The 21,072-nt window shown below is 31.9% G+C and overlaps 2 protein-coding genes across 2 annotated transcripts; both read left to right on the top strand.

The window, feature by feature from the left end:
* The first annotated feature begins 1,715 nt into the window (after nucleotides 1-1,715).
* LOC108473658 (U-box domain-containing protein 5) lies at nucleotides 1,716-14,703 on the top strand. Its single transcript, XM_053022119.1, has 11 exons — nucleotides 1,716-1,929; nucleotides 2,147-2,239; nucleotides 2,343-2,377; nucleotides 2,838-2,958; nucleotides 3,064-3,184; nucleotides 10,193-11,291; nucleotides 11,434-11,517; nucleotides 11,772-11,957; nucleotides 12,112-12,219; nucleotides 12,323-13,485; nucleotides 13,691-14,703. The coding sequence occupies exons 7-11, from the start codon at nucleotides 11,461-11,463 to the stop codon at nucleotides 14,448-14,450; spliced, it is 2,274 nt and encodes a 757-aa protein (XP_052878079.1). The 5' UTR covers nucleotides 1,716-1,929; nucleotides 2,147-2,239; nucleotides 2,343-2,377; nucleotides 2,838-2,958; nucleotides 3,064-3,184; nucleotides 10,193-11,291; nucleotides 11,434-11,460; the 3' UTR covers nucleotides 14,451-14,703.
* Nucleotides 14,704-18,108: 3,405 nt separating this feature from the next.
* LOC108471965 (laccase-11-like) lies at nucleotides 18,109-18,993 on the top strand. The gene is made up of 3 exons (XM_017773500.1): nucleotides 18,109-18,205; nucleotides 18,300-18,424; nucleotides 18,469-18,993. Exons 1-3 carry the CDS (start codon nucleotides 18,109-18,111, stop codon nucleotides 18,991-18,993), a joined length of 747 nt encoding a protein of 248 aa, XP_017628989.1.
* The last annotated feature ends 2,079 nt before the right edge of the window (nucleotides 18,994-21,072 follow it).

The following is a 21,072-nucleotide window of genomic DNA, read 5'->3' as shown; positions in this document are numbered from 1 at the left end:
GTTGGATAAGATACTGAATGGATTATTGTGAGGAGGTTGAGAGACAGTACTTATTGTATTGTCATCAAAGACCATGATAAAACCCAACTGGCAGCAGTACTTTTCGGCCACTTATTTTAGCTCTGTGTCTCTGGGTGAATATGTATCTAGGTCAACAGCCTGCGGGCTTAATAGTCTTTTGGGTCTATTTAGGTGTTCTTAAGCTGCAAGTTCCTATTGGGTTTGGCTGTGGTCCAAGGGTTCCGATGTTTCATTCATCATTCTCATCGTGGCCCAGTTTTGCCTTTCATTTCCCATTTTGAGGCTAAGCAGCTTGTAACTTGAAATATCAAAGAGAATCTAAAGGACAAAATGAGTGAAGTATTAGAGCAATGTCCGTGCGTGTATATATGTGCTTATGTATATAAGACTATTATTAGTTCTGGTATTGTCATTTTCAAATTCTAAAAAAGTGAAAGCGACCGGGGAATAGCCGTGCATATAGGTCTTCTTGCAATTATTTTTTAAGATCTAAGAATTGGAGGTTGTAACTTGTGGAGGGATTATCTCCATGTGAACAGTGAGTTGGATTTTATTCAGGTTAGCATTTTTTCATATCAAATTAAAGTATATATATTTTGTTGGAGGTTACTTATCCTTATATCATAAACGTAGAGCATGTATGATACCATTGAAAATAAAATAGATAATTTTTTTGGATCGGGAATCTAACATAAGTATATTTATTTTTTATATTTTCATTTATTTGAATGGCTTTTAGAGAGATAAATTTTTGTAGGGTAAGCGTTTAATTGAATTAAGTCAAATCGAGTGAATGAATTTTAAATTAATCGAATTGATGAATCTTATTTTATCATCATAACGTTATCTGAATTTTTTTTCTAAATTGAGTTGTGTGAAATGAAATTCAAATGTGTTGAGTCAAATAAATTTGTTCGAGTTAAATTAAAAAAATTAAATTGACCATATTAAAATCTTGTTAACATTATGACTAAATTTCGAGTTAAACAACATAAATACCATATATATTCGGAAATTCTTTTAAAACAAAACGAAACAAAAATTAAGATAATTTATATGAAAGATTTGATTTAATAAATTACTTGTTCAAGGTCTCAAATTTATCATCTTGGAGTTTTTTTTTAATATAGTTTAGCATTTGTATATATCTTAAAGATTTTCAATATTTTTATTTTTTCAAATTATATATATTTATAAAATTTGGAAAAAATATATTTTATACATATTTCTAAATTTTGTAATTTTATTAGAAGGATCAATTTACACATTTTGAAACTGTTGTGGACCTAAGTGGTATTTTCATCATTTTGTTATTCAAGTTATTCAATTCTTTGGGTTGTAAAATTCAATTTGAACTTGAAAAACTAAATTATTTATTTGAGTTGATTTGAAAAACTCAATAACTAGAATAAATTGATTCAATTATATTGAAATGCAAAAAAAAAAATCAATTTTTTTAAATTGAATAAAGTTTTGTTTACCCTTAATCTTTGTACTCATACCTATGAAACAAAAGTGTTGGATGTAATTTTTTTTTGAGAAAATACCCGACTGGAATTTATTCAAAAATAAAATAACAGAAACAAAAAGAACTAGGTTCAAACTAAATTAGATCCTAATTCAAGCCTAAATGCAAACAGGCGCAGCTTGGCCCACCATTACAAAATAAAAGCCCAAAATAAAACAATTTTCAGTTAGATACACCAATTGACACCTGCTTCCGAGGAAGTCTCAATCATATCGCCTCAGTCGGTCCAGTTTCCAAAAGCTAGCAACTTTCCAAAAACAAACTCTATCAGTTGCTATCATCTCTACTAGAGCCTTCCACAGCATCCCCTTTCAGTCAGGTTCTCTTGGTCTTCTTCTTTTTATGGCTTCAGCAACGAAGTTTGGTACTCTTCCTTCTAGGTAATCTTCTCTATCCCTTTTCAAACTTTCAGTGGCCAGAACACGTGCAAGAGCTTTTGAAGATCTGGGCACATGCTTAAACCAGATCCTTTGAAATCCCCATTTTATTTGTTGAATGTTTCATATAATAGCTCCTATTTCTGATTTATCTTAAAGATTTGACTGAAATTTTTATTATTATTATCCTTGCATCGCCCTCCACTACCATTGCTCGGAGTCTTAACTATATTCCAATAACAACACTTGAAGGCATGCATGACCCTTTGTCGCAAACGGGGACGTAACCTCAATGTAGAGAATCGTTTTGGAGGTAATTATCTCATCTGATGTGTTTTTGGCAACAACTCTTGAACCCAATTTGTCATGTGTTTGATTGAATGAAGCATCAAAGTTGATTTTAATCAATGAATCAGTTGGAGGGTTCCATTCTTCATTTCCTCTCAATCTGGTAATCTTTCTTTCTTCAATCTCTTTTAGTTCACGAATATACCGAACTACCCATTCACTTATTTGGTTTTTGTTTGTCCATATGGCCCATATGGAATAGTAGAACGTCCTACACTACTTGTCCGTACTTCTGAAAATCCAAGTAATCCACTCCCAATAATTTGTAACTAAGTTTGATAATATCCAGTTGAGATTTAAATGAACCCATACCTCCACTGATGTAAGATAGTTTTGAAAAATATGGATGAGATCTTCCACTGCACCTTCACATCTGGGACAAAGCGCATTCGCCACCAACCTTTTAGAACTTAAATTAGCCAAAGTAGGAAGAAAATACCAAGTTTTCCATAGCATAATTTTAATTTTAAATGGGATCTGTCATTTCCATAAGTTCTTATAGAAATTAGTGTTGTCATCTCGTGTTAAATTTGTATTTGAGAAAGAATCATTTTCATATAAAGTTTATAGGCACTTCGAATAGAAAATTCCCCAGACAACTCACCCCTCTAAACCAGTAAGTCATCGTGAGCTTATTATGCTAAAGGAGTTCTGAGGATCATAGTCGCATCTTCCTCTAAAAAGGTACTATTGATCAGATCTGCTTTTCACTTCCTATCAATATTGTCAATTAAGTTCGAAACCCAAACTAGCTCCTTATTACCAAATGACTTGTTAATTTTGTAACAGGCAGAGCCAGGAAGCCACGCATCACTTGGAATGGAAATTCTTTCCCCTGAATCAACTCTCCAACACTGCCCACTTTGCAAGAGCTCTTTAGCAGCCCACACGCTCTTCCAAGTAAACGAAGGTAAATTACCTAACCTTGCATGCAAAAAGTTATAAATATGAAAAATATCTCTAGAAATTTTTTAAATAATTTATTCAGAGAATTTTCTCTCTACAACTTTCTCTTAAATTCAAGTGTGTGAGAAATAATGACCCATGACTCTCTTTATATAAGGGAGAGTTTAGAGAGTTCAACTATGATTAAACTTAATAACTTTAAAATTAAATTAATGTAATACTTATCAAGATAAATATTAGATTAAATTTAATATTAAGATAATCACTTTAATATTAAATTAATAAAATATTATTAGGATAAATATTAAATTAAATTAAATATTAAATTTATTAAAATATTATTATTTTTGAAATAGTTAATCTAAAATTAAATTATCCGATAAAGTCCCAGTAGGAGTGTGATTCCTACACTACTCAACTGCTGAAGGGCCACCCACCATGTTTGGTGGTGCCATCATAGGTATGGCACCCTCATGGCACCTGAGCCGGTTCGGTTTGGGCCTAGTGACGGCTCGATCGGTCTAATCTAACCTCCTGTTAGATCGTCAGCCTGGTTTCATATACCAAGCCCAGTTCAATCAGCTTTTGGGTCTCGATTATAGTTTTGGGTTCTCAAGCTCAATTTTCAATCCTAAGTCCAATTTTTAAGTTCAATTACCCATTAAGCCAATTGTTTGACTTGAAAATTAATTTCCAAAAATATCATATTAATTTTAATTAATTTGATTAATTTAATTTTACTTGATTAAAATTAAATTTTCTAAAAATCACTAAGATTTTCTAAATTAATTTTTCAAGAAAACTATTTAATCAAATTTTCTAATTGAACAATTATCACGACTGTCAAATTTAATTCCACATCGAATAAAACGACTCAATTAGATTATTTCCAAAGTCATAGAATTTTTTTTTCTAATTCAAATGCAGTTCGATCGAGCTTTTCTTGAACTAGCGGATGGACCAATTGGACATATACAATTATGCTCGAGTGATTGCAATTATGTCAAGAAGAATCGTTCCGATAATTCACAATTTACTTAATCATAGAGTCATACTCTTTACAAAAGTCATGCCATACACAAGTCATGTACCCAACATACTGGCCATGGGCTCGACCATCTTTTGAGCATAAGCCTCCACTTATATCAAAGCACATGAGTTACATACACATGGTCAATTACATAAGACTAGTTGTAAAAGGTTTCGCTCGAAAATTTAGAGTAGATTATTTTGATATATACTCTCTTGTGACTAAGGTCTCAACCATTCTTGTTTTGTTTACTTTATCTTCCATTCACAATTTATTGGCACATTAGATGGATGTGAAGACAATTTTCTTGAATGGTGATTTCGACGAGGAGATATACATAGAGTAACCTTCAGGATTTGTGGCACATAGTATGGAAGATAAAGTTTGCATACTCGAAAAATCTTTGTATGGTCTTAATCCAAAACAATGGTATGAGAAATTTCATAAGACTATTCTTAGTTTTGGTTTTATTGTTAATTTTCAGCACTAATATAGAAGCCATTAAAAAACCCATAATTTCTTATCTACCAAGTTTGATATGATTAATTTAGGAGAGGTAGATGTAATCTTAAGGGTTAAGGTTACTAAATCAAAGAGGGATTTGCTTTGAATCAATCTTACTATATAAAGAAAGTGTTAAATAAGTTTAATAGCTTTGATGTAATCTCCGTAAAGACTCTTTTTGATTCTAGCATACAACTGATAAAGAATAAAGGAAATCATGTTTCTCAATTAGAGTATGCTAAAATTATTGGAATCTTTATGTTCTTGATGAACTAACTCAACTTGATATTGCTTATGCAGTCTATAGACTAAGTGGATATACTCATAATCCTAGCAAATAGTATTAGAATGCTCTAAAGCGGTTGCTTAAATACCTTAAAGGTACATTATTTTGGGAATTGGAATTTGTCGAATACCCTGCAATCCTAGAGGGATATTGTGATGCAAACTAGGTAACTAATAATGATGAAGTTAGCTCTACACGTGGGTATGTCTTTACTTTGGGTGGAACAACTATTTCTTGGAAGTTTGCTAAATAGACGTGTATTGCTCGTTCCACGATGGAATCAAAGTTTATAGCTTTAGACTTAGCCAGGCAAAAGGCTGAATGGCTTAGGAATCTACTTGCAGAGATTCTTTTATGGGAAAAACTGACACCTCTCGTATCTCTATTATATGACTCATAAGACACAATTTGCGTTGCAAAGAGCCAAGCTTACAATGGTAAGAAAAGGTATATTCGAATAAGACACGGATCTGTGAGACATTTAATAAAGAATGAAGTACTTGCTTTGGAGTGCGTGATGTTTGAAAGGAACCTAGTTAATCCACTAACCAAAAGGTTAAGTAAGAAAATGGTTCTTGATTTGTCGAGAGGGATGGGTCTTAAGCCCAGTGGTTGAGGAATTCAGTGTGGTCAAATGAAACCATGAAAAGACTCACAGTGTACATTTTACCTATCCCTATGAAAAACAATGTACATGCATAAAGTTGAGTTCTTACTTTTTATGAATTCATATCTCAGAGTTTGGGTGTTCTTATTGAGACGGGCTTGATGAATTCATTGACATGTGAGGTTGAATTTATTACTCTTAATGAGTTCATATCCCAAAATTTAGGTGGTCTTATTGAGACAAACTTGATGAATTCACCGAATTTAAATATGAGATGATAAACTTAATAAATGATCTTAATGATTTCATAATCTTGATTTGGGAAATCTATATTGAGATAGACTTGATGAAATCACCAACGTAAGTGCGAAGAACTAGCCATCTTCTATGAAAGGCATTGGGCAGTCTTTCTAAAGCACTTACCAGCATCTCGAGGTGTATTGCTAAAACTTGTTGATCTATCGTGGAACATCAATTAGATCTGAAATTAGTCGTGTGTTATGAGTTAACCCCAATCTTAACAAGTTCAAGATTTGTTCACTTGTTAAAGAGAAGAACCACTCATTTCACTACGTACTAGTTCAAATTCATAAGATACTAGTACTTAAGTGGTTAATTCTACTATTGCTCTTCTCACGTTTTACCTTTTCTCATGTTTACAAAATTTCCAATTCTTTTGAATTAATGGAGGAATATTGGTAATGCAAACTAGGTAATCCCCCGTTGGTTGAGAAAATGCTTCTAAGAGGATTTAAATATAACCTTGCCTCTTACCTTCATTGAGTAAATTGGGACTAAAGGCCCAACACGCGTGTGACGCTGCCCCACCCGGTCCATGTTTGTGTTAACAGGTCAACGACACATATTGCACATGTTTCTTTTTTAATAAAATTCATGTTCCTTTTATCATTTTTTTTTTGTTTTTCAAGATATTTTTTTAGTTGCAGAAAATCTTCTGGCTGTTGCAGAATATTTTCAGTTAAGGAAAATCATTTGTTATTTTTTGGAAATTGACACTGTTATTTTACCATTTTGCCCTTTTAGAAAATAATATAAATAACAAGTCATTCTTTTCATTTTTCCACAACAACAAGCAAACAACAGTCTCTTTTCTGTCTTTCTTAGCTTGCCTATTTTCTTTTCAAAAACCTTTTTTCGGTCAAATTTCCGTCTAAGCTTTCAGGTTTAGTTTTCATCTTACTTTTCCAAATACTCTTGGGAAGAGCAATACAAATTGTGTTCCATCTTATTTATTCGGGTGTATGAATATTGAAGTACTGTGTTAACTTTGGGGGACAATGTCCACTCACGATTACACCTATCAGTGCGGATTGACTTTTAAGACAGTGGTCCTTCCACGGCACAATGATTATTTTATTTATTTATGCTTAATTTATTTATCCAATCAATGCTAATTATTTCATTTTATAGTAGTATATTTCCAACACTTAGAATCACTTCAAATATGTCGTGTTTGAGTTGTACCAAAGTCAATTTCAACATGTCATAATATTCATTTGATGCTAAAGTTGAAACTTTTGTTGTGTTGATGAAATTTGTCCTTCACCGCTCACGATAAATATTTTTAATTTTTTTAAAATTGTATATTCTCATTTATAGAAAAATTAATGAATTTTCTTTTAAATAAACTATTCAATATCATTTAAAAATATGAATAGGGCTAGTTTCAGATTTTATTAGAATTGATAGGATAATTTTAATATTTAATAGTGACTAATTCTCTTTCCAATTACTTCATTAACATGAAATTTTATTAATTATTATAAAACCTTCAATTTTTTTAAAAAAACTTTAGTTCATTTCTTTCACTTTCTTTTCGTTATGTATTACAAAACTTACATAATAGTTTTGAGATTTATGTAATATAATTTATTTAATATATAATTTATTTAATTTACTTTCTGTTATTTTTTAATAAATACCTCTCCTTTAAATATTTAGTTTATGCTTTTAGATAGCATTTGGAAAATCACTTAACAATTAGATTTGAGTGTAATTATTTGTAATTACATAATTGTGGTATATTTGGATAACTATTGTAGTTGGTAGGTCTCATCGAATTTAGTGTAATTGGAGCATCCCGAATACATTTTTCAATTCTTAGGGAGGTGAGAATTGAAGTAATTACACATACAATTTACACCTAAATCTAATTTTAAAGAAATGTTTTTATACAGGTTATAAAAGTATATTATAAACATGACATAAATAAATGTTTGGGATAGTTATGACAAAAAAAAGTTATATTGTAAATGCTAAAAATATATTATAAAATATTTTGTGTATTTTATAAAATTATAAAAATATTATTTAAATCTTAAAAAATTAATTTTATGATAAAAATTTAATATAAAATTTAATTTACATGTTATAAAGTTTTATAATATATTTATTTATAAAATTTATGACCAAGTATGAACATAACTTATTTATATGTTCATGCTATATACTATAAAAATAGTATACTTATTTATAAAAAAAAGTTATAGTTTTTTTATCCTTGTTTATAAAAATTAATTGGAAAATATATTATTTATAAGAAGTGTTATGAAAGTTTTGGACAATTTATAAAAACTCTTTTATAAAGGTTAAATATTATTTATTATTTTGACTTAATTTATGTATTATGAAAAGAGATATATCTTAATATAAATTCATTTTCAAATTAAGCTTATATAAGTTTTTATAATTAAAGCAACAAATTATTTGAACTGTGGACCTAAATATTATAAGGTGGATGCTAACTATGCAAATAGAAAGTGTTTTCTTACATCATATAATGTGGTATGACACAATTTGAGAAAATGGTGTCAAACACAAGCACTATAGACAATTTGATAACTCTTTAATTTGACACAATCAAGGCTTCGAATGTGGTTGAGAAAATATTTTTTATTTTAAAAAATATTTCTCATTTTAACAACATCACCTTAATATAACATAAAAAAGGTGGATTGTAGTAGCATGATGTATATTCTATAACTTCGTAGGTGGAATTGAAATGATCCATATACTTCGAAAACTACACAAAGGAAGGAGATCTTTGTAATCTTAATGGTGTAGATTCAAATTCAGATGATGGTGAACTCGATCGATGATGATATGTTAAATATTAAGGTTGGAATAACCCAACAAATATGCATTAGAACAATTAGATAAAATTGCATATAATGTTTATTTTTCTTACTATTTTTATTAGTAATTGTATTATCATCTACTTTTTAGACTAACATAATACATATGACGATTTGATTTTAATTTTTGTTCCTTGGTTAGAAATTACTTTTACCATACTAATAATTTTTACAGTAATTAATATTTTTAATAATATAAATTATGTAAGTATGTAATTATTACCATTTGTACTACTAAATATAATAAAGAGAATTAGAATATAATTGTATTTTGTCAACTAAACACGTCTAGAAAATTACAATTCTTTATAATTACAAAAGAATGTAATTACAACATATAGAAAATTATTAAAATTTGTCATTTTTAAATTTGAAAGATTGTGAAAGTTTTATTGTATAAATAAATAAGAAAATTGTAGTGGAATATAGCTAAAATTTGGTGAAGGAATAGAAGAGATGTTGAAAAGTAACAATTTTATTTATTTTCGTTATGGTAATTAATTGTTAATTCTAGCAGCATGCACGTAATATTTGTTGAACATCCAATTCACATGACATACTTATTTTCTTTTTTCATATAAAGGTTAAATCCCTGACGGTTACTACATCATAAATAAAAGTTGATACATTCCACGATTATGATCAGAAAAACATCCTACCCCTGAGAGCTTAAAAAGCATGCGCCATAATTATATTCTGCTCCTCACATGATGATGACACTGTCAATTTCTTCTGCTGGGCCTGAATTGGGCTTTTTCACCTTTTTTGTATTTAAAAAGAAAAAAAAAAATAGGGAAGAATACATCTCCCTTTGTGTGCGCGCCGGCTTGGCTTTCAACTAGGTCCCATGAATCAAATCAAAATTGCCCCTTTTTAAGCTTTCCTAACTGAAATAGGTTCTGACAAAAAACTAAAAACAGAATGTTGAATTCTGCTATTAGTCTTTATATTTTATAAAAATTGTTTATTTAGTATCTTTATTTTTAAAATTTTAAAATTTTAATTTTGATCCTAATTGTAGCAGCTAAATTTATTCGATTAAATTTAATCACTAGTCTTGTATTATGTGTAAACTTATAGATTCAATCCATATTTTTAATTAGATTATTTTAAACCCTTATACTTTTTATCTTTGAAATTTTAGCCTTAATACATAAGACCGTTGTTAATCTATCAAGTGGATTTTAATTATATATGAAAATAATAAACCCATACTGACATTACACATATGATAATAATAAAACTTAACACAACAAAATTAATAGTAGAATTTAACCCAAAAATAAATTAGTAGTTCAATTTCATTTTATGTATTTAAAAAGAAAAAATTGGGTATCTGAATCTCATGAATAAAATTAGTAGTTGAGATATACAGTTTTGGGAGTTTTTATCTACTTTTGAACTTTGTTGACTTTTTTGAATTATTGAAGCCGAAGCTCCCACTTGCCGTTTTACCATTCAAGAGTGACTGCGTAGGCCGCACACGGATATATCAATTGGTCAATATACGAACTACTACTTAAACCTTAATCGCCGTTGATTCAATGCAATGAAGCATCAACGGTCACAAAATCATCACAGAATCATAGGCAAGTGCTATAGCAGTCCTGTGACTGTCGCAAACGTTGTCTTAAAGCTTAACCAGAGGAAGAAGAACCTGGTCTAGAGACCGAAGAAAATGATCCCTTTGACCATTTTGTTTTTGTTTTATCCTTATCTTGATTATCATAAATGCAATTCTTCTTCCAGAACCCTATTCGAAATTTTTTTATTCATGAATTTCATCTATCTGTACAATTGATAGATCATTTTTAAATTTATACATTAAATTGTTATTTTAATAGTACAAGCAATTATAATAAAAATAGGTGGGGGAACGTAGTTGATTCCTTTGATCATAAAGTCTAAAAAAAAAAAAACCAAAAAAGGAAGAAACTTTCTTTTAGGGTAAGTTCTCATTCATTCATAAGCATTTTCATGTCCTGTTCTCCCCACAGGCAACTGTTACTTTCCTGATGTAAAGGTTTCTTTTATTTTTCTTGCTTGCCTGGTCTAAGAGGGCTCTAAAGCTAAATTTGACTCTCTTTCGTTTGTTGGGTTATAACAAGAGTTCTCGTTTGTGGAATTGTCCTCCCCTTCAAGATTCTTCTTTTACAATATATTCACCTATGGCTGTTAACATGGTTCTTTGAGTGTTGGGAGTTTTTCTTTTCTTTTCTTTGAATTACTGCTTCCTTTTCACCTTGCTCATCTTTGGTTTGAAAAAATTAAGAGTTGGTTCTGACTGTTTTTCAAGCGTGAGTCACTGTTTCTGTGGTGGCTGCAATGATATCTTCTCTGAAGTGCTTACCTCTTTAATTTAAGTGGCCAACAGGCCAAGTATCTGGTTGTGGTTATTTTCCTAAATAAAGCGTATTTGCCTCTTGTTGTGGTTCAACTTCTGTATATTTGGTGTGGCTACATACAAATAACCAAAAGAAAAAGAAAAAAAGCTTCTCTTCATCAGTGCTCCATTTTCTCCATCACTAGGTGAGTTTCTCTTAAAAAAAAAAAAATTCACATCCTAATGAAAGAAATAAAACCCCTTTCCATCTTTTACAGTTTAATATTTGAAAAACTATATATGATTATCTTAAGCAGTTTCTGATCTGTTTAACTACTTCTTGTTCAGTTTCTTTAATCAGTATACTATCTCTTAATGGGGATCGATGCTGCCCAAGTAGTGGAGACTCCATGCCATCCCAGTCCCTTTAAGGTACAAGTAATTACTGAGTGTGGTTTTCTTTTTCTGATTCAACATGGAATTTTTGGGGTTAAAGTATAGCTAGAAAATAGATCTTATACAATTCATCTATGCCTGTGCAGATTAATTGTTACTGTGTAAGAAAACATATATTTGCTTAAACATAGAGGATCATATCATTGTACCCATGTTTGCTTTTAAGGTGTTTGATATTCATCTCATATGAGTATGTTTTACTTATTGCACTGCCGACACTATGTTTGTAGGTGCATCACGTGATGTGCACTGAATTTAGGAAGTTGGTTGATAGGATTATGTGGATATTCCCAGAAATCGAAGCTGCTCGACCTCGATGCACTTCGGGAATAACGGCACTATGCTCACTCATCAGTGCAATTGACAGAGCAAAGTTGCTTCTCCAGTACTGCAGCGAATCCAGTAAACTCTATCTGGTGTGTTTTTTTTTTCCCTTTGAGTTTATGACCTGGCTCTTGGAAGGCCAGTTTTTTATGACAATCTGATGCTAAATAGTCTTCTAGAGAGTTGAACTTCTTGATTGGTCAACTTGATACTTTTTGGTTGATAGTTCTCTGCAATTGCTTTCAGGTAATAACAACGGATGTCCTAGTTTCAAGGTTTCAAAAATCAAAAAACTTGTTGGAACAAGGTTTATGCCAAATTCAGAACATGGTTCCAGTTATGTTGGCGGTCGAGGTTTGTCAAATCACTTGTCCTATTAAGCTTATATTCACCCTTCTTTGTGGTGCTAGTTAGGGTCATGTTCTTTGCTCATGCTGACATTGAAATATTATTGCAGATCTCTCAAATTATTGATGATCTACGAGCTGCAAATTTTATCCCTGATAAATCTGAAGAAGAGATCGGGAAGGTTGTAAGAGAATTGCTCCTGAGGGGAGTTGCAGAGTCGGATTCAATGGACTGTGCTGAAATTAAAGCTCTTCAAACTGCAGCATCACAACTTCATTTTACGTCTTCAAAAGACATCTTAACGGAGAAGAGATCTATTAGGAAGTTGCTGGAAAAAGTCAGTGACTCTGACCAACAAAAGAAATATATCTTGAGATGTCTTTTGTATCTGCTGAGGAAGTATTCGAACCTTATTATCAAAGAGCAAACAGACGACAAGACTGATCGGAATGAAGAAGCATTTGCAAGTAACAACCCTAGTACTAATTGTATGCATACTCACTCGGTTAATGCGGAATCTCATATGGAGTATAAGCAACATGATGTTCTTGCTGATAAGTCAAGTATTGCCACTCTTCCTGACGAATTTAAATGCCCCATATCTTCAAGATTGATGTATGATCCTGTTATCATTGCTTCTGGACAAACATTTGAGAGGATTTGGATCCAGAAGTGGTTTGATGATGGTAATGATACGTGCCCAAAAACCGGAGTGAAACTGGCCCATCTGTCATTTACTCCAAATTCTACCATGAAGGATCTAATATTAAAATGGTGTTTGGCATATGGGATCACCATTCAGGACCCAAGCAGCCAACCTGATGTGTCTCACTTGTTGGAAACTTCTTCCACCTCCATAGCTAGTTTTGGCAGTTATATAAATGATCTGCGCTTTCCAGTGGACATCAGCAATATATCGCTTGGATCTTTAGATGCTAGTTATACTTCCAGTAAACAGAATGGAGATGGCTTAAGTTTGGTACCAGAGCAGAACAGTGATGATCTTTGCCGATATCAATCTCCCAGCAACATAAGTAAGATGGATTTGGAGTCTCTATCTAGCCTTCTTGAACTTGATTGGGAAGCACAAAATAAGATAGTTGAAGATATGAAAAATCATTTGGAATGTGATGAGCTATCTTGTTTTTCTTTGTCACCCGAGAACTTCATCGAGCCTCTCATTAAGTTTTTGAGCAGCGGTCATTATTTACAGGATGTAAGAGCACAGAGAGCTGGATTTCAGTTGTTATCGACCTTTCTTCGCAAAAACAGGTAATATGTTCTAGCATGTGTTGCAGCAGTTCTTGTATCATGTTTTATCATGTGAAAGGTCATTATTTTGCGTGTTTCCTTTTTCGTTTTTCTTTGAAGAACTGTATGTCTTTTCGATCCTTTAAAGCATGATTTGTTAGTTTCTGCTATCCTTTACTTGAATAGAGGGGCTTATTTTTTTCATTGCTTTGTGAGCTTCTTGCAGAAATGGCATAAGATACCTAAATGAAGATGCATATAGTCTGCTATCATTGTTCCTTGACTCTGAAGTAACTCAAGAGGTTCTCGATGCCATGGAAGTATTGTCTTGCCATAGCAGTTGTAAATCCAAGATTGCTGCATCTGGTGCTCTTGTTTCCCTTTTAAATATTCTTGACTTGAATATCACAGATTTCCAAGAACGAGCCATTAAAACTTTGCGCAACCTGTCCTCAAGCCCCGATGTTTGTTCCAATTTGGAGCGTTTGGAGTGCATCCCAAAATTGGCTCCATTCTTACAAGACACCACTCTCGCAAGGCACTGTATAGTGGTATTGCGAAATTTGTGCAGTAACGAAGCGGCTAGGGCTTCTATTGCCCAAACTCCTGGATGCATTGGTTCTGTTGCTATATTACTGGAGACCAACAGTCACGAGGATCAAGAGCATGCCTTGGGTATTCTCCTTTCGTTGTGCTCGCAATGTGTTGAATATTGTCAGTTAGTGAAGGATGAGAGTGATATATTCCCCGCCCTTTTCGATGTATCCGTTAATGGGAGTGAAAAAGGGAAGGCAAGCGCATTGGAATTGCTACGGCTACTAAGAGATACCAACTATGATGGTAAACGACAAGAATGCTTTCAATCGGACAATGTTGCACCCGAAGATGCTAATGACAATGCCAAAGACAAGAAGTCTCCCAAGGCACTGTTTGGAGTGAAATTGTCCATGTTCTCAAAATCCATCCCAACAAAAAAGAAGAAATGAAACATGGATTTTTCTGCTCTCAATTGACTTTGGTATTGACAAATATTTTGCCTGGTAGGGGGTTTGCTTACCGGGATGTGGCGCCAATATCATCATACCGTAGCTAAAGGCGGTTAGTTGGTTATTGAATTTGTCTGACTCCGACATTGATTTTCATGATATAGTTTCTTAGATTTGATCATATGTAAGAGGTATCTGCTGTCATTATCTGATTGTAAGATTTTTTTTTTTAAATGTATATAGTTTTTGGCAAGAGTTGGAGTTTGTCTCTATACCTTCTTTTCCCACAATATGTTAACTGTCCTTTCCAACATAGATACAGTGATCTGTAGGAAAACAGATCAAAAGACACCTACTTTTAGCAAAAGACCAAAATAATCAGTTCAACCGAAAATCTGTTGCCTTCTTAAATAAACTTGGATTAGTATCGTTGGCCTATTCCAAAATGTCTTCTTGTAATGACATGCTTCCATGCTTTAGCCGCTAGCTCTTTCTCACGTTTTTACCCCCAAGTACATGTGCAGCTTCGGCAACATAGCCATGTGACTATTGATGTAACTCATTTAAGAAGGCAGATTTTTTACAGGCTGTGGATTAAAATCCGTGACTAACGAACAAAAAGTTTTCATGAAAATCAATTGATTAAATGGGGCTTATTTGATCCACTCGAACTGGTCTAATTCGTGAAACATATGGAGAAGTTCATTTACTTGAAGGCTTGGTGGCCCAATAAAATAGTTAAAGAAAATTAGGACAAGCTTGGTAAATATAAAAAATAATCTTAAAATATATGTAATCTGTTAAGATTTTATTTTGTAATCCTAAAGATCATGTAAATTCCTTTTAAGAATTTCAAATTGTAAATATGTTTTCATCTTAACCGTTGATGTAGAGTAAATTGTACTGTTCGATTTGAAGGTGTTTAATTACAAATAGAAGTTTTTCCTTATTTGTAATCACTCAAATGTAATCATTCATAGTAATTGAATACTATTAAAAGCATTCACTCAAACACTTGACGTGATTGGGTTGTCTTGTGGCTTTTTTATCTTTCGTTATTCTTTTGTCTTTGAGTTGCTTCTGCTTTAGTTGCAGTGTCTTGAAGAATTTCTATTGAGAATTCTCACTTTGTAAGAGTTGGATTGACTAGAAGAATTTTAAAAAATATAAATTACCTAAAGCCGCACAGATTGTGAAACTAAAGTACTAACCTCGTGACAGATGTGACAATAATAACGGTTTATGTTACTCTTTTTAACTTTTTATTTTTCTTGGGGTGATTATATTTGGTACTCGTATCAGCTGTATGAGATTTGATAGCAACAATAACTTACGTACTTATAACACTTTATTTTTTTTTAAAGTATATGTGTCCAATACTCATGTTAAATATGTTTGTTAACATAAGTATAAGGAGATAATTATTTTTCAGATACATGAAAAAATCAAACATTACTTATATGGAACGCGAACGTATATCTGCTTGAAACTGATTAACATAGATAGCAGCTATGTCATCTGGATTGAAGTACTATTACAAGCTTCTATCTCATTCCACTACTTTCTTTTTACCATTTTGAGAAATGGTTTGGCTACAAGCAATACAAAGTTTCTCTACAGAGCATCTTAATAAATGATATATGTCCTTCAAATAATCAAACTGGCCTTGCAAAGAAATGCTACAAAATGCTTAGAAGTAAGCCTTGCTAAATTGTAATTCTTCTAATGCTTCAAACCATGGTAAAAACCTTAACTCTGATGTTACCAAAGAACTTAATCATTCCGGCAGTATAGAAGCAGCTGATTAATAAAAATACATGCTTATTGTGTTCATCTATAAATTTTATATATTTGTCATGAAGAATATGAAGTAAAGTTAATTGTTCAATCGAATCTAATTGTATGGAAAAATTTCGAGTTAATCGAGTTTATGAATCTTATTTTATTATCCTAATTTGATTTAAAATTTTATCAAAATGAGTCGTCGAATTGAATATATTTATTTGAATTAAATTTATAAAATAATTTTGGTGTTATTTATTTTTATGTAATCTTTTTAAAACTATATATATATATATATATATATTTTAAGTTATTAAACATAACCATATAAAAGAAAATTGAACTAAACAATTGAGAGGGTTGAGGACAAAATGTAAAATAATTAGAGTAAATAATAATATAAAATTAAAATCTAAAATAATAATATAATATAGTTTGATAGTCGGTTTATTTGACTCGAAAACTCAATTTGATTCAAACTTGAAATTCGAAAAAAAATTGAGTTGATTCGATTAACTTGATTCAATAATTTCAATTTTGAACTTCTTCTCGATTTTTTCAAAATTTGCTCACTCATAATATGAAGTATCCTTAAACTAAAGGAATAGTATTTGATACATTGTTAGTGCATAAATTTCATGCACTATTAATAAATAATAATATGGCACATCATGGTTAAATTAAACAAAAAAATAGAAGACTTGTAAATAAATATTAATAATTTTATCTAAACATAATTAAACATTAAGCATAACTATTATAAATAAATATTAATAACTCTCAAGTTTAAAATCTTGGATTTAGGGTCTAAGGTCTCAAGTTTAAGATTTTAATATAAGGTTTTGAGTCTCGACTTTAAAATTTAGGGTATAAGGTATAGAGTCTTGGGTTTTAGTATTTATTTATAACTAATTATTATTTCGTTATGTTTAAATTTATTAGTATTTATTTATAAATTCTCCACTATTTTTATTTTATTTAATGATGATATATTATGTTATTATGCACTGAAAGTATATCAAATATCCTCTCTAAATTTAAACTCTTAATATCAAATACATATAATATTTTTAATAATTTATTATTTTTAACACATGGCACTACCTAATTTATTATTGCATTAAATATAAATCCATAATTTAAATAATAATACTCTTCCAGTTGTAGCAATCTCAGCCCTACGCCAGTTAATGGTCTTTCTTTAAGTTGTTTAAGTGACGTATGACAACTCTTCAGAGACGAATTCGGGGTGGGTGGTTGGCAGGACACGCCCTTTAAAATAAAAAATTATTCTTTAGGTGTTTAAAATTTTCAATTAATAAAGAATTTTTCTTTTAAGTGTTTAAAATTTAAATTAATAAAAGTAAAATTATATTTTTAACATTTTAAAATTATAAAAGTTTAATTTAATTCTTTAAAAATTATAAAAATAATAGAGTTTGATTCCATCCCTAAAAAATTATACTGCCTTCCCCTGCAACTCCTTTGTAATTTCTACCTAATAATCTACATTAACAAACTGCCATAACTTACCCTTTTTCATGCTTTATATAAATACTTATATTTTCACCTTCATGTCTCATCCGGACAAAAAAAAGGAGTTATTATTACAAGTTTTCCACCTCGACAAATGGCTTTGTTTTCCAGATGGTCTCTTTTTTCTTGTCGGGTTCCTTGCATTCATTTCGTTCCCAGTAGAAGCTGCTGTAAAGAAGTACCAGTTCAATGTGAGTCAAATCTGAAATGAAAAATCAATTTATTAAATTCTCATGATCTTCTAATTCCTTTAGCCGTTGAATTTCAATGATGTGTTTTAAACAGATCTTAGTGAAGAACATTAGCAGACTGTGCCATGCAAAGCCAACAGCAACTGTAAATGGGAGGTTTCCAGGGCCTACAATCTATGCTAGAGAAGGAGACAGAGTTATCGTCAATGTCACAAACCATGCAAAATATAACATGTCCATTCATTGGTACCATTTTCACTTTAAACCATATATATGGTGGGAATTTGAGATTAAAATAAAACTTTATACTTAATTTGTTGTTTATTGATTATGTTTACAGATACATTTGCAATGGAGGTTGAATCAGGGAAGACATACCTGCTAAGAATCATCAATGCTGCCCTTAATGATGACCTTTTCTTTGCGATTTCGGGTCATAACATGATGTTAGTCGAGGTTGATGCGGTTTATACGAAGCCGTTTATGAGTTAAGCTATCCTGTAATCCAGATCGCACCGGGGCAAACGACCAACGTTCTCGTACGAGCCAAATGTTTGGCCGGCAGATATTTCATGGCTGCTAGGCCTTTCATGGATGCACCACTTCCAGCTGACAACAAAACAGCAACAGCAATACTCCAATACAAAGGAATTCCCAACATTGTTCTTCCTACACGTCCCCAATTACCGGCTTCCAACGACACCGATTTCGCTTTGAGCTACAACAAAAAGCTAAGGAGCTTAAACTCAGCTAAGTTCCCTGCAATTGTGCCCCTTAAGGTTGATAGAAAACTCTTCTACACAGTCGGTTTCGGTAAAGATCTGTGCACGACATGCGTAAAAGGAACGAGACTATTAGCTTCATTGAATAATATCTCCTTCGTGATGCCCAAAATCGGACTTCTCCAAGCTCATTACTTCAATACGAAAAGGGTTTTTAGGACAGATTTCCCAGACAAACCTCCAAAGCCATTCAACTACACAGGTGCACCCCTTACTGCCGACCTTGGCACTGCACATATGGGACAAGGCTAAGCAAGTTTGCCTACAATTCCCCAGTTGAGTTAGCGTTACAAGACACCAATCTCCTAAAAGTTGAATCACATCCATTCCATCTCCATGGCTGTAACTTCTTCGTCATTGGAACTGGGATCGGAAATTTCGATCCCGTCAAGGACCCATCGAAGTTCAACCTGGTTGATCCGATTGAAAGAAACACTGTTGGTATTCTACTGGGGGTTGGACCGCCATTCGGTTTAGAGCAGACAATCCAGTTACTAATAATGTTAGCATAGAACATGGTTCGATTAATTAAATAGGTAATCATAGGGTTGAGTTTGATTTTGATTTTATTTTGCCGGTTTAGGTGTATGGTTTATGCATTATCATTTGGAGCTTGACACTGGGTGGGGACTGAAAATGGCATTTGTAGTTGAAGATGGAACAGGAGCTGATCAATCAATTCAGCCTCCGTCCAAGGATTTGCCACCTTGTTATCTGTTTGAAAATGTTTGTCAATGTACAAAAAAAGGAAGCAAGCTTGTGTGTGAAATGTATCTCTCAATATATATGTATTGAAGGACGTCTTGAGGAACCAAATTTATATACCTATATATAAAAGGAGTTCTTACACGTGGCACACCCAACCTCTTTTTTTTTTTTTTTTTCATTTTGCGAAAAAAGTTAAATTTAAATGTTAGTCCCTCTAATATGCCTAAATTTGAGATTTAATCTATATACTTTATTTTTTAACATAATTTGGTCTCTGTATTTTTATAATGTTATTAATTAGTCCAAATAGTCAATATAATCAACTTTTCGGTTAAAAAATTATGTGATTATATATAGTTTGTGTCAAAACCATCCCTCGAATTAAAAAATTTTATTTTCGAAATTTTTGTTTTAATAAAAAAACGAGGGAATCGACTTTTTGGAAAATAGAAATATGGAGTCGCCACCGATCTTCTATTTTAGTGTGATCGGATCACTTAAAAGATGAGGTGAGTTTAATAAAACATTTTTTTATTTATTAAAACACGATTTTGGTCTTACGAAAATGTGAGAAAATGGGTTCGGGAGTCAGTTACGATGAGGAAGGATTAGCACCCTCACTACGCCCAAAATTGGTACCAAATCGATTTAATATTGTCCTTATGTCAAAGCTTAAAAAATGTTTTTGAAATGTGGTTCTTATCAATAACGTTTAAATAACCGAGTGGGTTACCAAAATCTTCTTGTTTCGACGTCCGAAAGCCTACAATTTTGAAATTAATAAAAGGATGCCCAACTGTTTGGTCCAACGAAAAATCGAAACCCAGCACAGTAGGGTAGATTCCTCGAATTTCCGAATATTGACCATTGCCTTACTTCATAAAATACGCGTGAAATTCTGAGGAGATATTCAATTATTTCGGGCAAGTGAAAAAGCGCAACCCAGCACGATAGGGCTCGATTCTCAAAACACCAAATATCAAATATCGTCTTCGTTTTTAAGTATTTATATTTTTTAAAACATGAGTGAGAATACGAAAGAATATTCGATCGTTTTGAACAAACGAGAAATCACAACCCAGCACGATAGGGCATGATTCTCGAATTGTCAAACGCCGAATATTGCTTTCGTTTTAAATAATTTTTTAAAATATATGAATGAATTTTTGAAGGGGTACTCGATCATTTTAAGCAAACACGAAATTGCAACCCAACACGTTAAGGCACTATTCCGCGAATTGCAAAATATCGAATTTCGCCTTCGTTTTAAAGAATTCTTTTAAAAGGCATGAGGGAAATCTTGAAAGGACATTCGATTATTTTGAGCAAACGCGAAATTGCCACCCAACACGTTAGGGCACGATTCCGCGAATTGTCAAACATCGAATCTCGTCTTCATTTTGAAGAATTTTTGAATGAATGATTATAAATCTAGCTTAAGACGTATTAAGTCGATTTGAAATAAGACAAAGTTAAATCATAAAACTTGGGTGTTAAATCATAAAACTTGGGTTTTAGAACCATATTTCAAAAATCAAAAGGAAAACAATGAATGGGGTAATATGTACATACGAGATTTAATGCTTAACGAATGAAAATATTAATCAACTAGCAGAACAAGCA

This window comes from Gossypium arboreum, chromosome 11 (genome assembly GCF_025698485.1).
Source record: "Gossypium arboreum isolate Shixiya-1 chromosome 11, ASM2569848v2, whole genome shotgun sequence".
NCBI lineage: Eukaryota > Viridiplantae > Streptophyta > Magnoliopsida > Malvales > Malvaceae > Gossypium > Gossypium arboreum.
Note: the sequence above shows the minus strand (reverse complement) of the source record. Positions and strands in the feature narration are given on the sequence as shown.

Excerpts from the sequence above, each read along its gene's own strand:
- LOC108473658 (XM_053022119.1), top strand. The coding sequence starts at position 11,461 with ATGGGGATCGATGCTGCCCAAGTAGTGGAGACTCCATGCCATCCCAGT. Across the intron at positions 11,958-12,111 it reads AATCCAGTAAACTCTATCTG|GTAATAACAACGGATGTCCT; the intron begins GTGTGTTTTTTT and ends AATTGCTTTCAG. Across the intron at positions 12,220-12,322 it reads CAGTTATGTTGGCGGTCGAG|ATCTCTCAAATTATTGATGA; the intron begins GTTTGTCAAATC and ends ATATTATTGCAG.
- LOC108471965 (XM_017773500.1), top strand. The coding sequence starts at position 18,109 with ATGGGAGGTTTCCAGGGCCTACAATCTATGCTAGAGAAGGAGACAGAG. Across the intron at positions 18,206-18,299 it reads TATAACATGTCCATTCATTG|ATACATTTGCAATGGAGGTT; the intron begins GTACCATTTTCA and ends TTATGTTTACAG. Across the intron at positions 18,425-18,468 it reads TGTTAGTCGAGGTTGATGCG|ATCGCACCGGGGCAAACGAC; the intron begins GTTTATACGAAG and ends CCTGTAATCCAG.